This window comes from Syngnathus acus, chromosome 19 (assembly GCF_901709675.1).
Source record: "Syngnathus acus chromosome 19, fSynAcu1.2, whole genome shotgun sequence".
NCBI classification, from domain to species: Eukaryota; Metazoa; Chordata; class Actinopteri; order Syngnathiformes; family Syngnathidae; genus Syngnathus; species Syngnathus acus.
In genome coordinates this window covers 3,444,331-3,459,647 of record NC_051103.1, presented here as the reverse complement: position 1 = coordinate 3,459,647, position 15,317 = coordinate 3,444,331, and the positions used below count along the sequence as shown (strand labels likewise).

At 42.1% G+C, this 15,317-nt stretch overlaps 1 protein-coding gene across 1 annotated transcript; it reads right to left on the bottom strand.

The window, feature by feature from the left end:
* Positions 1–10: 10 nt before the first annotated feature.
* On the bottom strand, positions 11–2,081 carry LOC119138190 (bone morphogenetic protein 2-like). The gene is given in 5 exon segments (XM_037278014.1): positions 11–620; positions 623–851; positions 932–1,048; positions 1,213–1,352; positions 1,684–2,081. Coding segments are annotated over 5 exon segments (1,200 nt in total). The 5' UTR covers positions 1,973–2,081; the 3' UTR covers positions 11–195.
* Positions 2,082–15,317: the final 13,236 nt, after the last annotated feature.

Here is a 15,317-nt window from a genome sequence, read left to right as displayed (position 1 = left end):
CTTGTGGGATTGTAACGTTCAAGGGTGAGACCATGTTTTGATGTCATCAGCCGCTAGGGGGCGTATTTGCATGGAATTTACAATATACGGTGATGTACAGTATTTACATCCCATGACTGTTCTCAGTGCCAATTAATGTATCACTCATTCACCATTGGTAAAATAATTTTTAAACATCTCACTTGTTGTGGAGCATCAGTGGCAGCCGCAGCTCATAGCCACCATGTCATCATACTGTTTCAAAACCACATTCTCTTCGTCGTCAAAATATAACAAACTCATGGACTGAAGTTTGTCGGGCACACAACAGGGTGCCTCGACTTCATCCGCGGACAACTTGAGTGCGTGCATAATGGAGCGCACGGTGGCGTGATTGGTGGCTCGGAGACTTCCTCCGAGCGGGAAGGGACACGAGCCCTTACAGTGGTAAGCGTTGTAACCCCGTGGCGAGATGATCCAGCCCGACCAGCCTATCTCCTCAAAGTCTACAAAGAGGGAGACCCTCTGGCAGGATCGGGAATTGCCGCGGGGTAAGAGCCCTGAGGCTCCACGTCGTCTCCTAGTGGGGTGGTCATGGAGTTCCACAGCTGAAGACTGAGCGAGTCCTGGATGGAGAGAACATGATGACAGTACTGTTTGAGCTTTTTCACTATTATCTTACCAAAGTATGATTGATCGGTTGCTCCTGGCCTGCCATCATCGGAGAAGATAACCAAGTAAGCGTGAGTGCCTACTGGCTCTCCACGCAGCTTGGATGACGTAACCACAGAGTCCATCCAAGTCCCAGATGGCAGCGTGGTCACCACCAGGATGCCATTGTTATCTTGGCTGTTGCAGATCCACTTGGACACCTTGAAAAAGAAAAAAGTCAGCTGGTTTGGCTTTTATTCATATTTTTTTTTAGCAATGGTGGAAAACGAACACCACCAACTGTTTGGGTGACATTGAAGACTTCCCATCCCTGAGTGTAAAGAGGAACGAGTCTGGAGGTGATGAGGTTTCCTCGCCAAGGTTTCACTTGACTATCCAGCACTTCATACAAATCCAGCTGGATGGGAACGAGAATGTGTGAATTTGTGATATATAATTACCAAGTTGACAGATGGCAATTTTGAGCCCATTTTTAGGTTTTACGTGAAAAAATTAATCTGTATCCTGCTGTGAATTTTGAAAAGCAACAATCTGCTGTCATACATAATGGAGATCATCTACCTTATAAAAATAGGGCCTGTATGACTTTTCCAGGAAATGTTTCTGTTTCTTTCGAAACCAACGGAATTCAGCCTTAACCATCCTCTCTTCTCGTCCAAAAGAAGACAGGTTGAAAAAGTGAAACCTCTCGCCATCATGATCTGAAACATCAAATACAACTTTGGTCAAACTGTAAAACAAAATTGTTTTAATGGGTACATTTTTCATGCATTTGGGGAAACTCTACCATGTTTAGCAAATATTGGAGAAATACTCAAACAGTGCATGAAATTATCCCGCGTCCCTGTGCACGATCTGAATCAAACAATCAAAAATGTACAGCTAGCTGAAATGTAGGGATTAAAAGTAAAAAGTCAGATACCTGAAAATGCATTTCAGTAGATTAAATTGATCACCGCCCATTAGAGAGCGCACGAGTGAGCCACATCGTGGCAGAAATGATTAAAAAATCTTCTTCAAAGTATTACCAACCTTTATCTTCGAAGCTCCTCACGACATTCCCCTCCAGTATTTCTTTCTGACTTTTTCTCGTCCCGTCCGACGCGGAGACGGCGTTAAAGAGATCCAACATGAACTGAGGCGCCTTCCTGTGTGGGGCGCCGCGGAGTAGATCCTTCAAATGGAACAAAGCGCCGAGCTTTTCCGTCAACTTGTTGTCACGGTCCAAGTCCGTCCGGGTCCCCACCGGGTCCCTACCGTGTGTGACGCAGCGCAAATGGAGCGCGAGGACGAGCCAGACGCGCATCGCTCCTCTTGACATATTGGCAAAGGGCGGACTGAGCGTGCGCCACTGTGTGTGATAAGGACACTAATGTGCCGATTGATGACACTATTCAGCTAACATCAGAGGATGATCGGACCTTGATTGATGATGATGGATGGTGGGGGCAAAAACACCCCGCAAACACAAAGGGAAGGTGAAAATGGTCAAAAGTGAGAGACAAAAGAATATATAACAAACAATGTGCTCCCTTATCCATAAATCCAAGCTAATGCTTATTAATATTAATAGTTTTTAGGACAAAGATAAAATATTTATTTGATTAGAATTTTTTTAGGCAATGCTGTATTACTACTGTATGCTATTGCAAGTAACTCACACAGTAGTTTAGGGAACAATAACTAGTACAAAGTTAAACACAACTGAGCTGCATTCAAGTAGTGATTCCTTCATATACCACTAGAGGGAGCCAATGCGCTGCTGTTTGATCCCTCAGTTATTTAAATAACATGTATATCTGATATCTGCAGTTAATGCATGCATCGGGAAAGCCTTAATTGAAATTTGAAAATGGGACATTTCAAAAGAAAATAAATATAAAATAAAAGAAATTCAGGCAGCCAATTTATAAGCTAATATTTGAAAATTGAAAATTTCCATAATTACTAATACTGTACGACAAAAAAACCTTGCATTGCTACAGCACCTCATGTGTATTTATCATCAGGGTGAGGAGGGTTCAACCCAAGTAAAGTTTCTCCATCATCACGTTTATTTTTCTAGCCATCTGTCTGTTATCAGTATGAAGCCAGTCGCAAGAAAGCAAACGAAGAGCGAGAGCCATGACGCACGTGATGCGCATTGTTAGCGTGCACATGCGCCCCCCCAAACGCGCACACATTGGTCACCTCGCCACCGACGTCCCCCTCGCCCCCTGGGTTTGTTTGGACAGTGACAGAGCATGACGCTCGTGACCCCCCGGCATGAGCATAAATCCGATATGATCTCCTATCAATCAATCAATCGCATGGAATAAAGGGGATCAAATTCTCAAGACAATCAGGTTGATCAAAAGCTCTTTTCCCCCTATTGTTCATTTGATGACTTGTATTTGGGGGACCCGTTACTCATTTTTAGGCCCATCATATTGAATGTCAGATAAGATAGGATCCATTCTATGGTTATAATTTAAGATAACATAAGGTCCATATTGATTGAATTTGATGTGGACAAGTCAAGGACACGTGACAAAGTGCGTCAAGGAGATACACAAATCCTGAAATAGGGCCAGATTTGAGTCTTGTCATTCCTGTGGTGCAGGCATGTTTACCATGAACCGTGTGCAAAACACAGATACATGACAACAGAAGACCCGTGACGTCAATGTCACGCTGTATACACGCAGAAGTCATGCCCGCAGGGACTGCACGTCTTTCAATGCAGTCGTATTGGACACACACGGACACTGATACTGAAAAAATCTCTCAGCATTTTTTTTCGACAGTTCCCATCACAAACTATATTGTAGGTTTCACAATTGAACACCAGGTGGCGCCGTTGACCAGGATATGGCCTTTCACAAACCACAGTGTGTAAAAATGAATGTCCATCTGCCTGATGCTTTCATGGGACCTAATTATTTCTCATGAAGTCCATCATTACATATTTTAGTCCAATCAGCAGTACTAAACAATTTGACCATCCTACAGTATCTATTTTGGATCGGTTCAATACTTGATTGCTGAGATTCAAATCTTGAACCTCACAACCATTCGTGATCAATATTTTGGAGGAGGGTGGGGGGGGAAACGGTTGTCACATTCATTTTGGTTGGGCACTATCAGCCAAGGGCCACCTGGATTCACATCTGACAAGCGTGTGCATGTGTTAATGACCTCACCTTGTGTTAAATACCTGTACTGAGGCAATTAGACACACATGGAAGGCATTTTGCCACAAGTGCTGGAGGCCGCTGCCGCTGCTGTTGCCACTGCGATCTCTGAATGAATAATGAAGAGGAATACAATCACAGTCAAAGTGGAACCACATGACATGACTTTCAATGTGACATTTAAAATGGTGACCCCCCCCTCACCCACCTTTCCCCCCCTACTGCCACTGACTGCAAACATGTTCAGTTTGGGAGTTTGGAGATTATTTCTCCCTTAAATATTCTATTAAATTATTATTTTTATTTTTTATTATTATAATTACTATTTTTCTCTCCCTTAAATATTCTATTAAATTATCATTTTTATTTTTTATTATTATAATTACTATATATTTTTTTAAAGTGTTATTACTTGTTTAGCTATCAAAAATATGGCCACAAAATTAGGCACACCAGCACTATGCATTCAAATGGATGCCAAAAAAATAGCAGTTGTAAAGTGTGTATATTTCCTAAAAATAATTCTAAAAGTGCCCATGTGAAATATATTTGCTTATTTAGTATAGTCGTGCGCAATTTAAATACAATTAAATAGTTCTAATTTGAAATACCGTGTTGATGTTGCTTAGCCAATATATCTGTGCAAGATTTCATGTCGGTCAAGCTTTATTTTGGAAAGCCATCAAAAGACTATTTAGTTTTGGTTCAAGCTCCAGAGTCAGCTAAATTATATGTGCTCACGACCCAGCGCTGACTTTCTTTTTCTTCCTCCAGCACATGTACGCACAGCGCGCTGCACGAGTACACCTCACCTTTGCGTTATTAAGTCTGCCAGACGCTACTTCATCTGGCAACTTGCTGCGGCTTTCGGTGATATTCATAATCGGCGAAACATACTTGTTTCCCTTCTGACTCTGGGCTCATTATTATCCAATATTTTGCGGCACAAAGTGACATATGACGTTGGCCTGCTTGTAATTAGCTTGTTTGTTATGCTAAGGGCCACCTGCATGGTCTCCTTAATGGTTGTGCGTGTTTGTGTGTGGTTTCGTCTATAGAAATCCATTCACGTATAAATGCACGTTTGTCTAATTTGACTCCCTTCACTCAAGTGTAATTAGAATTTAATTTAGGACTCTTCCCAACTGCAATATTCTCTGTTGATTAATGACAATAAGCCCAAAATGAGACGCTTATGACTTTCCATTGAATTTGCAAAGTAGTTGCATTATTTGCCGCCCTCTAGTGTTTATTTACGTCAAATGTCATGTTTCAAAGAGAAGTTTTTTTTTTTTAATATACAGTGATCCCTCGCTACTTCGCGTTTCGTTTATCGCACCTTCACTACATCGCGGATTTTTTTTTCCAAATTAAAAAAAACATTTAAAAGTCAAAATAAAACTTCTTAATTGAGGAAACATGTGTCTAACCTTTAGGACAATGTAGTATTGCTCCAAATGTTCGTTTACATTCCTTTAGAAGTCTGTTTTCGCGCGATCGCGAATTAGCATCTTTCCGCTAACTCGTTAGCCTGTCCAGTACTTCTTGTTGATGACCGTACTTCGAGGATTTCACTTATCGCGGGTGGTTTTTGGAACCAATTATCCGCAATAAACGAGGGATTACTGTACATATTTTCGTTTTAAATCATTTTTGAGGCACAAAAAGGTTACATGTTGCACCGTAGCCTCGTTTTTCCCCGAAAACTAAACGCTTCTGTGACTTCAGGTGTTCTGCAAATGCGCAATTAAACATCAAATCATATCGCGTGTTTATGAATGCTTCTAGATGATTTGAAGTCACGCTTGCAACCCCATTATTGCTGAGGTTTCTTATCTGCATCGCACATCTCCTGCTACCCCTTTTTGTGGTCTTTATTTGCATAAACTGGTCACCGCGAAGAAAAATGTTGATGCTAAACGATGCGAAGAGAAACTGGAGCCGGGCCTATCTGCTTCAATTTTCTTTTTTTTCTATTTTGGTTGAAAATGCATTGCTTTGATTTGAGCTTTAATTACACCTGCTCACAAATAAAAAATGTTATACTTTTTTTTCTATTTTTCTTATAGTACTTTGCAGCAGAAGCATGAGGAATGGCCGCTTTCAGACAAGGATTTACGCAAAGTAATCCGATCCGAGGCTCCCGTCTGAGACGAGAGAGCAGCATATGGAATTCATCCACCGCACGCATCCATTTTTCATCGTCACCCTACTCCCCTTACTCTATTGTAGTGTCTAATGGTGGGCCGTTTATACACGCCAGATACACTCCACGCTCTTTCATCCTCATCACCTTCTCCCACTGTCTGGCTTCAGAAACATCTTCTAAAGTGTACTTCAAATATCACAAAGCTCCAAGGGCCCTTTGGATCATTGTGGTTTCGGAGACTATAAGTACACGCGCAAAGTCAAGGTTTCATATATTTCTTGCAAAGCCTCCCAAGAATAATCCAAGACAAGCCTCATTTATGCATAAGAATCTCAATTGCTTGCACGGAGGTCAAAGATCACATATGTGTCCACGCTCATATCTAGAAGGATTGTTTTATAATAAGTGCTAAAATGCTTTTGAGAAGAAGCTGATAACCGCTTGGCCAACATGTAATTAAGTTTCATTATTGAGTGAAAAATAAAAGCCAACCTCTACTTTTTATACACGCTTGGGTTTGGAGCAGCTAATGCTTTTTCTTTTTTTTTTTTTTTAATGGGCCATTATGATGGCGGAATGTTTATGAGCACTCAGATTGCGGCGTAGACTTTATCACCTCCAATGCAACACCTTTCAAAATATCAAATAAGGTCATGGAGGCGATTCTTTCTGCTTTCTATTTGCTTCAGTGATGCACTTGAGTGAGTGAGAGAGCGAGAGCGAGCGAGAGGTGTTAAGGGCCAACAAGTAGCAGATGCAACAAATTACAGCCAGCATTGTTTCATTTGTGCTTAAGGAATTGGACTCAACTTGTGAGATTTCCAATTCCCCCATAGCTGCAGCCCCCCCAGGATGCTCTCTAATGTGTGGTCATAAAGTTCTAAACAGTGGAACCTCTAAACTCGGAGTAAATCCGATCCAGGACACCGCTTGACATCTGATTTAAAAATACTCATTTCGTAGGAAATAATAGGAATAAAATATGATGATGATAGAACTTTATTCATCACTGCCAGCCCATAGATATAAAACTATCAAAAAACAGTATCGGCAACTGCATGCTTGCGTCAAATTTGGTCACTGCGCATTATTTGTCGTTTCAAGACCTCTATATTTACTGTGCAGTAACATTAACACCATTTTTAACTGTCCGATAATAATAATAATAATAAATGTAAAATAATAATATTGAAAAAAAAGCATACTCAAGCTACCATTGCGCTCCTTGACCAACAATGGCCTCCTGCAGGCATCAATCAGTCCAGATAGGGGGCAGTAAAGTACCACATATAAGTTAAACAAGCCCCTCAGCACACTTTTTTACAAGGTCTTGATTGACAAGCAAATATGCAACAAGATTGACCTCGATACAGAAATAAAGGAATTGTGTTTTCTTTCTATTCTCAGCCACTTGTAATAAAAGATATTATTTGTTGACCTCCCACTCAATACGCATGTGTCATCTGAGGTAGCTGCAGGTTTTTATTGCGTACTAGCGAGCTCACACCAATGCTCTCGACTATTAGATAAGGGTCATCAGAGGTCAACTAAGAAAGACTTTTTGGAGAAATATTCGCATAGTGTTAGCCTACTTTACTGGCATTCGGGAATAGATGAGCGTGTTTTGGGAGGAAGTCAATCATTGAAGACTTGGCTGTAATTTATTTTGTATGCAGTTCCAAAATATGGGGAAGTCCCAGTTAATGCAACTTCTGAGCTGAGTCAGCAACTTATCTATGATCGTTCTCCAAAGGTGTTTATGTGCAGGTGAACCTTGCAGCTGCAGTGTCACTGACATCAGCCATGGAGTTTTTTTTGTGTTTTTTTTGCACAACCTCTTTAATTAAACCAGAGTGCCCTGTCATCACTTGCTACTGTTATCATCCAAGCAGCTGCTACAGACACACAGCACAAATAGTGCTTTGCCGCAGTCTTGTGGTGGATTTGCCTCAAGGAACTAGGTTGAAGTGAGTTAAAGAGTCCAATTTAAGGGGGGAAAAAAAACTGCTTTGTTGGCAATTATTAACCCAGAACCTCTGAGGCAGATGTGCTAACCACTCGCCCCATCATGCCTGGGTATTGTCAGCGCAGGACTCAACTGGCAGGATGCTGCTGCTTCCAGCTGCTAGCGATTGGACAACACACAGGGAGCAGTGTGATCGGTGGCAACGGTCGCTCCTCCGGCCAAAATGACTTCAAGATTACGGACATTGGAGAACCTGGTGGCTCTGAGAAATGTTGTACACGCTCCAGCGATTACATTACTGTGCCGCTGTGGCAAATGGAGCACATTTAGATCTGAACCCACACACCCTAAAAATCTGGCTTGGCCACCAATTAGTCTAATCATGCATAAATAGAAAATGGCCGTGTTGAATTGACCTCATTTTGTTTGTCTAAATTGGCCTTGTTATGGTGTGACATAAGCGGGCCAGGCCAGGTCTTGATCCGTGACTTAACTGATACTATCGCAAACATGTGCTGCCCAGGCCTCTACTAGGCCGCCGTGGTTTACAGGGAGCAGAGAGAAAGTCCGTCAGATTCGTGCTTGCTGGAAATTTCAATCCAATCGATAGAAAAACAAAAGCTTGATCCTTATTTATGCTGCAAATGAATTGGCAAACAACTGCATTTCGGATCAATCATGCTTTGTTATGATAATTACGTCCAGAAAGAACCGTTGCACAATCAGATTTTCTGGCTAGAAAATTATTTTGGGGATAAACTAATGAAAATTACGCATAAGAAAAAAAACAATTGAGCAACACTGAAACTCTGTGCAATTTTGATCCATTACATTACCGAATTCAATAAATATGGGATCATATTTAATACTGTAAAAGAAACAGGAAGCAGAAGCCGAAAATATGATTTGTAGCTATAAGGAGATACTTGACAGCTATTGCGAACACAATCCGTTCTCAGAAAACTGCCCCGGCGGCTCCGCTCTGATCTCTTTCGGGGTTACAAGAAGTCCAAGCGTGAGCCAAAGCCGAGTCCAGTTGCTGAAGGGAAAAGAAGACCTTTGTCTAATTCAGAACATCTTGGCGTTGCTATGCAGAATAAAAACAATGAGCTCGTATTTGCAGAAGTAGTCCAGAAATGACATCACAAAATAAAATGGATTTAAGATCAAATATCAACACAGTGGACCCTTCAATTACGTTTTGCAATTTATGACACGTGCGAGTCTAATTCTACACAGCGGCGGGACTGACTAATGGTAGTGAGAGAAGAAAATCGGCTAAAAAACTAATGGTGGGAGGTTTGTGGGATTTAAGTGTGTCAGCAACTGTCTCAGTTTGACTCTCACTTCCTGTGAAATCCTTTTAGCACCAAGCTGAAATAACAGACAATGAAATACAGCTCCTCTTGTAAAATGGCCATGATAGGAAAGGAGAGGTGGAGGCGGGGTTGTGACAAAAAAAAAAATAGGGAAGCTCCAGATCTGATGTAAATAATCTGCGCTTATTTGTAGTATTGGAATGGAACTATGACAGGACTCCCACGATATCCCAACAGAACAAAACTTGGCTGGGACATTCTAAAAAAAACAATTAAATAAACAAAAACAAACACTGAGGTCATGTTATGTGCGCTGACTAATCTCCAATCTGATAAAAATAAAAGAAATCAAATGCAATGACGCAAAACCAACGTGTGTCAGGGCAAAAAGTCTTTCAGGGGTCTTCATTTATCATCTCTAAAATAAAAAATGAAAAAAGAATAAAAACTACTTAATTTGTGTGTGACCTGCCTAAAGAACAAACTAACAGGGGTCCTCTCTGATTTCTGGTTTACGAACTTTGCAGAGCTAATAAAACTTTGAGGGATTAGCCACTTTAAATCCAGCGACAGCAAACCTATTTGGCCCTTATTTGTCACCATAGTTGCTCCCCAAGGACATCCACATTGTTCTCAGACGTGTTGGGGCCACATAAAGTTGAAATTGGACCAGGCGCCCGACGAAAACCACTTGGGTCAAATTAAGAATGAGGGCCGCCTTTCTCTCACGGGCTTTTTTAGGGATTAGATGACGCTATAGGCGGACTGATTAAATCGGCTGATTGGGGTGGCGAATGGAGGCGTGTTTTACTGCTTTACTGAGATTATATTGGTTGATTTAGCTCTCCGAACAGCGAGCCGTGAACTACTAGTGAACCTGGAACAATGTGTGTGAGGAGCTTGTTGGTTATTTGTTGGCTTTTGTAGCCCCTCATCAACTGTTAACACACAAGTAAGTCTTATTGGTGGCCCTCAAAAAAAAAAAAAAACAGGGAAGGTAAACACTTCTGTTTACTAATTGGACCAGTAGCAGTGGCAACAGAGTGACATCACGTCTTCATTAACAGGTGCCTCATCCGGTCGGCCGTTCATGGGAAAGTTTTCATTAAGGCTTCCCGTTCCTCACCAGTACAGGGCCGGCGATTAGTCGCTAGTTAGGAGCTGTTGTCAATGTTTACGATGTGCCGGGGAGAAGGGAAGCAGACCCGTTGCTGGTGCTCGGGGTCAAAGCTAGCGGTCAGCCAGAGGCAATGAAGGGGGGGGGCGGTTGACCACAATTGTGGCCAGGAAACGATTCGAAGCAAAATATGTTTTAAGAACAAATTTCAGTCGGATCAAAGTTTTGTTAGCTACACTGTACATACTACAGATTAGAAACTCTAATGTATACTATATACCACTATATAGCTAAAACTGCTCATTTAAGTTGTAGTGGTGACATTTGAATACTAATTGTGTCATTGATTTATTTTTCAAGGCCAAAATACAGTAATCCCTCCTTTATCGCGGATAATTGGTTCCAAAAACCGCCCGCGATAAATGAAATCCGCGAAGTACGGTCACCAACAAGAAGTATTGGGTAGGCTAACGAGTTAGCGGAAAGATGCGAATTCGCTATCGTGCTAACACGCGAAAACGGACTTCTAAAGGTACGAACATTTAGAGCAATACTACATCGTCCTAGAGGTTAGACACACGTTTCCTCAATTTAGAAGGTTTATTTTGACTTTTAAATGTTTGTTTAATTTGGGGGGGAAAAATCCGCGATGTAGTGAAGCTGCGATAAACGAAACGCGAAGTAGCGAGGGATCACTGTACAGGCAGATGACTTCCTATCAATTTTTATTATTTGACTTATTTACCCAGGGTCATAAGGGAACAGAGGCAACACTATGACAAAAGAGGCAATAAAGGAACAAGTGCCACACAAACAAGCGCACGTGCACAAACACATCTGCGCGCACGCCTGGTGAGGTCCACTTGAGCAGTGCAAACAAACAAAGTCGCTTTATGACAATTAGAGACCTGCTCTGAACTTTGCTGTTTCCAGAACTTAGCGGATAGAAATAATTAATCACGACTCTCTGACACACACATTTGCGCGCACACACACATGCAGACACAGCTAATGAACAGTAATATTCAAACATGTGGGAACCATTTGTCCACCAAGCTCCTGCTCTCTCTCTATGACAACAGAGAGGAACACAGCAGCAACATAAGGAAAAAGGAAAACATGCCTCTGAATAGAGTGTGATTAGAACACAGCGCGTGTGGTGCTATCTAAATACGCAATAGAGATGCGAGGATTTTCCCTAAATAAATATTTATTGCTCATAACCATCGAAATTTAAATCCAAAAGCTTGAGGGAAATAATTGGCTATTTAAAAAGGCACACATGCCCAAATCATATGCTTGATAATGCCTGCTGGGTAGCTTTGCGGTCTTTTGCTCCATACATGAACGCAGTATGAATACGCTTATGTAAACACAGGTCTTCAAGGAAACGCAAGGTCAGTTGGTTTTGCTAACCTTTCCCCTCTGAAATGAGAAGCCTTGTTTCAACGAGGGAGTGAAAATTGCTTCATATGCACAGTCATGCGTTTGTGGCCCTGCGAGATACAAGCTTGCGAGGTCATTCAACCCGAAGGGCCGAAATGTCCTCATGTGACCTGCGGATGACACAGATCGGGAGCATACATAAAAATTTGAAAATTTATAGCAACACGCTTCACATCCAACCAAACAGCCAGTGCCCGCCACCGCGCACAATCACACACGCGAGCCTTGTTGAACTTTCTCTGGTTGGTCGAGCGCTAAAGGAGGACAAAGTGGTATCTATGCTCTGCTGTTCATATTTGTGTTGGAGGCGCCACGCCGCCTGAGCTCTATGTTAGCTCGAGGTAATTACGTCTATACACCACCAATATCCCCTCCCATTACTGCGCGGTAATGGGCCTTGCTACGCTTTCTCAGACACACACACACACACACACACACACACACACAAGGACACCGGTGACATCACTTATGTCACGTCAAAGCATCGCAATATGAAAGACTCAGTGGCATTGACACTCGGACAAAAGTAGTCCGCCGCCAGCGTGGCGCTAAATCCGACAAAGTAGTAGCATTGAAAGATCGGAGCCAGGATGTAACAAAGTAGCTTTTTTTGAGGGCAGCATGAGAAAAGGCTGACACACAGTCTGATCTTTAATGGCCATCTCATGTAAATAACGTCCACGCATTAGCGGGCGAGCTTTGGTTCTCTCGTCTGTTTAGTCACGCGTCCTTTGCTGCGAGCTCTGGTTAGAGTCAAGGAGGAGATGTTGATGGAGGTTTAGATTGCAATAGTAATAATCATAACACGCAGTCATGGAAAACGCATAAAAACATTGCTCCTTTACATAAATCAGGCGCAAAAAAACACCAGTCAAATAAAAGCGGCGGGTAAAAAACATCACTTGAAAAGTGGTGACTTCACCTTGATTTTGAAGAAACAAGCCACTCAAGTAAAATAACATGACTACTTTCATATTCAGACAAATAAATCATCACGCATCGAGCCAAAGGTCACACAATATGTTCCTACCGAGCTCCCTTTCGGAGGAAATGATGGCGTGCGGTCACGTCAACTTTGACTACTTCTTCTCGAGTGTTTGAAACAAATTAACTGTAAAATGGAAGGTCTGAAATTTGTGGAAATTCTGGCAAATATGTGTTGATAGATTACAGACAGTGTCAAAGCTTCTCCACCGCAGCAATACGCTCGAGCTCGCCGTCGTGAATTTTAATGGTCAGCCGTTCAGTGAAACCTCCCCGCCGTTTTTAGGGGGAGGTCACGTCACGGCATGGAACCTCTCACAACGCCGGGCCGGGTGTTTTAGCGGCGGGCCTCGTCTCGCTTTTCCTCATTACTTTCAGTAGCTATAATATTCTTTTACAGACGCCATGAGCGTGTAGTTAAAAGATATGAAGCACTGCAATGGTTTATTAAACAGCGTATTTTGGAGCTGGGGAAAAAGTGGGCGTGTCTAGTATTTTTTTGATCTCGTAATCCGATACTTTACTGTAATGGACAATTTAATACTTGAAATGAAATTTAAAACACATGCTAACCATTCCATTTTGATGCTCCGCCCACTACATTTCGTAGCAGACATTTTCTTGACATAAATGAGCCGTAATGCGACTTAAAGCAGGGGATCAAGAATGCACGTGTGTTTCATATTGAAGCTTGTTCATTGGCTTGCGCAAACACGTATGCTACCCGATCCCGCGGGATAGCGTACTGTATTAGAGAGGATCGAGACAAGCGACCACACGCGGCGTAGACGGAAACCCGAGCAGCCTGCACGAGATCTCGCCTGGAATTTACTGTTAGCATGATAAATAACATCTGTGTTCAGAGTGACGCCGGAGTTGTTACACTTTAAATTTTGATTGATCCATGTCTTGGAAATTGAAACTCCGCCAACAGATATCATTGATACCAAGACTAAAATATTGATTGGATTGAATGAGGGAATTATTCTCGTGCAAAAAAAAAGGGAGGGGGGCGCTAGGTAATGATAGGTAATCATTGAATTAAACATGGTGGACGCCATTGGAAGATGGCGAGGAAACCCAGAGTCAAAACCAAATATATCCAAATTCGTACAAGCTTAAATGCACGCACAAGCGTTGAATACGACGGAACATATGCTGCGGGTTGAGTTGACCTTCAACCTATCCGTGGATCCACCTTTATGCTTTCAGTAATGGGCCTCCCCTTCCAGTAAACTCACGCCTTTCTTCCCGTTACGACCGACTTGTGTATGCTTCCAACCGCAGAGCGGCTCGTGACGCAAACTGGTAGAAAAAGAAAAAAAAAATGATGATGGAGTGACTAGTCATGTATTAACTGGAAAGTAAATGATGTGAAACGTCTTAAAATACAATGGTTGGACATGGTGAACATGCTGAATTGATTACAACTGTGGTAGCGCATGCATTACCCGTGCCTCCGCTTTCTCTTTGCACGGGGAAACCAATCAAAGCTAGTTAGGATTTTTCACCCGAGCATACCCGAGAGCTGTCAAAAAGTTCAATTTCCATCATTTTCCAGTTAGGCACCGTATAAAGGCTCGGTATTAAGCTGCGGTGCAACCTGACTGGCTGGGTCATTAGTAAGCTGCGTGGCCATTGGCTGCCTATCGCGGCAGCAAAGGGTTATGGTTCCTGCTGAATCCCAAGAGAGGGCTGGAACAGTGCAAAACAACAATAGGGGTCGGCTCTCGTGTTTAGTCTGCGTCTGTGGAGGCTTACAGCAGATTCTACGCTCTGAAACCAGAGCCCAACTTTGGACCAAATACTTTAGACTCTCTTGCAGCAAGCTTATTAGAGCTCAGTGGAGTTTTCACGCGTGTCCAAACCACACACAAACACTAATACCATCACGACCACGCCTAAACAGAAGGATAACAAGCCTTTAGATTGTTTAGTGGAACCTTTGCTTCTATGGCAGATGAGCTCGGTACAAATACCACCCTTGCCACCAGAATGAAGCTTCAAAGATGCTTCACGAACCATTTGTATTTTTTTACTCCTCTGGAAGGCACTCTCTGTTCAACATTTGACATTTCTAAAATGTCTTTCTTTAAACTAATGGTGCCATCTAGAGGAGACAAAAATACAACAACTGGTTCATGAAGCATCTCGAACCTTTGTTTTCCTATATATAAAAAAATGTAAAAGAAATTCGGCCAAATTTGGAACAAAACTACCACAAATATATTGATGGGAAATAATGATGATAATAATAACCAATAATATGAACGTCAGGGAATGAGTCACAAATGAAACAATGGTAATCAGAAGCCGATTCAGGAATAACAACAATATGGAAAATAAACAGAACACGGCCTGACCGAGACAGGTTGCAGAGAAGTAGGAAGACAGAAATGTTAAAGCAATAAAGACACGCACCGGGGTTTCCTTCAACACGTTATTTTGTTGTCAATGAAAACAGATCTGGAAAGTGAAACATCCCGGCCTGTCGCACAGTAAACCTTTCTGA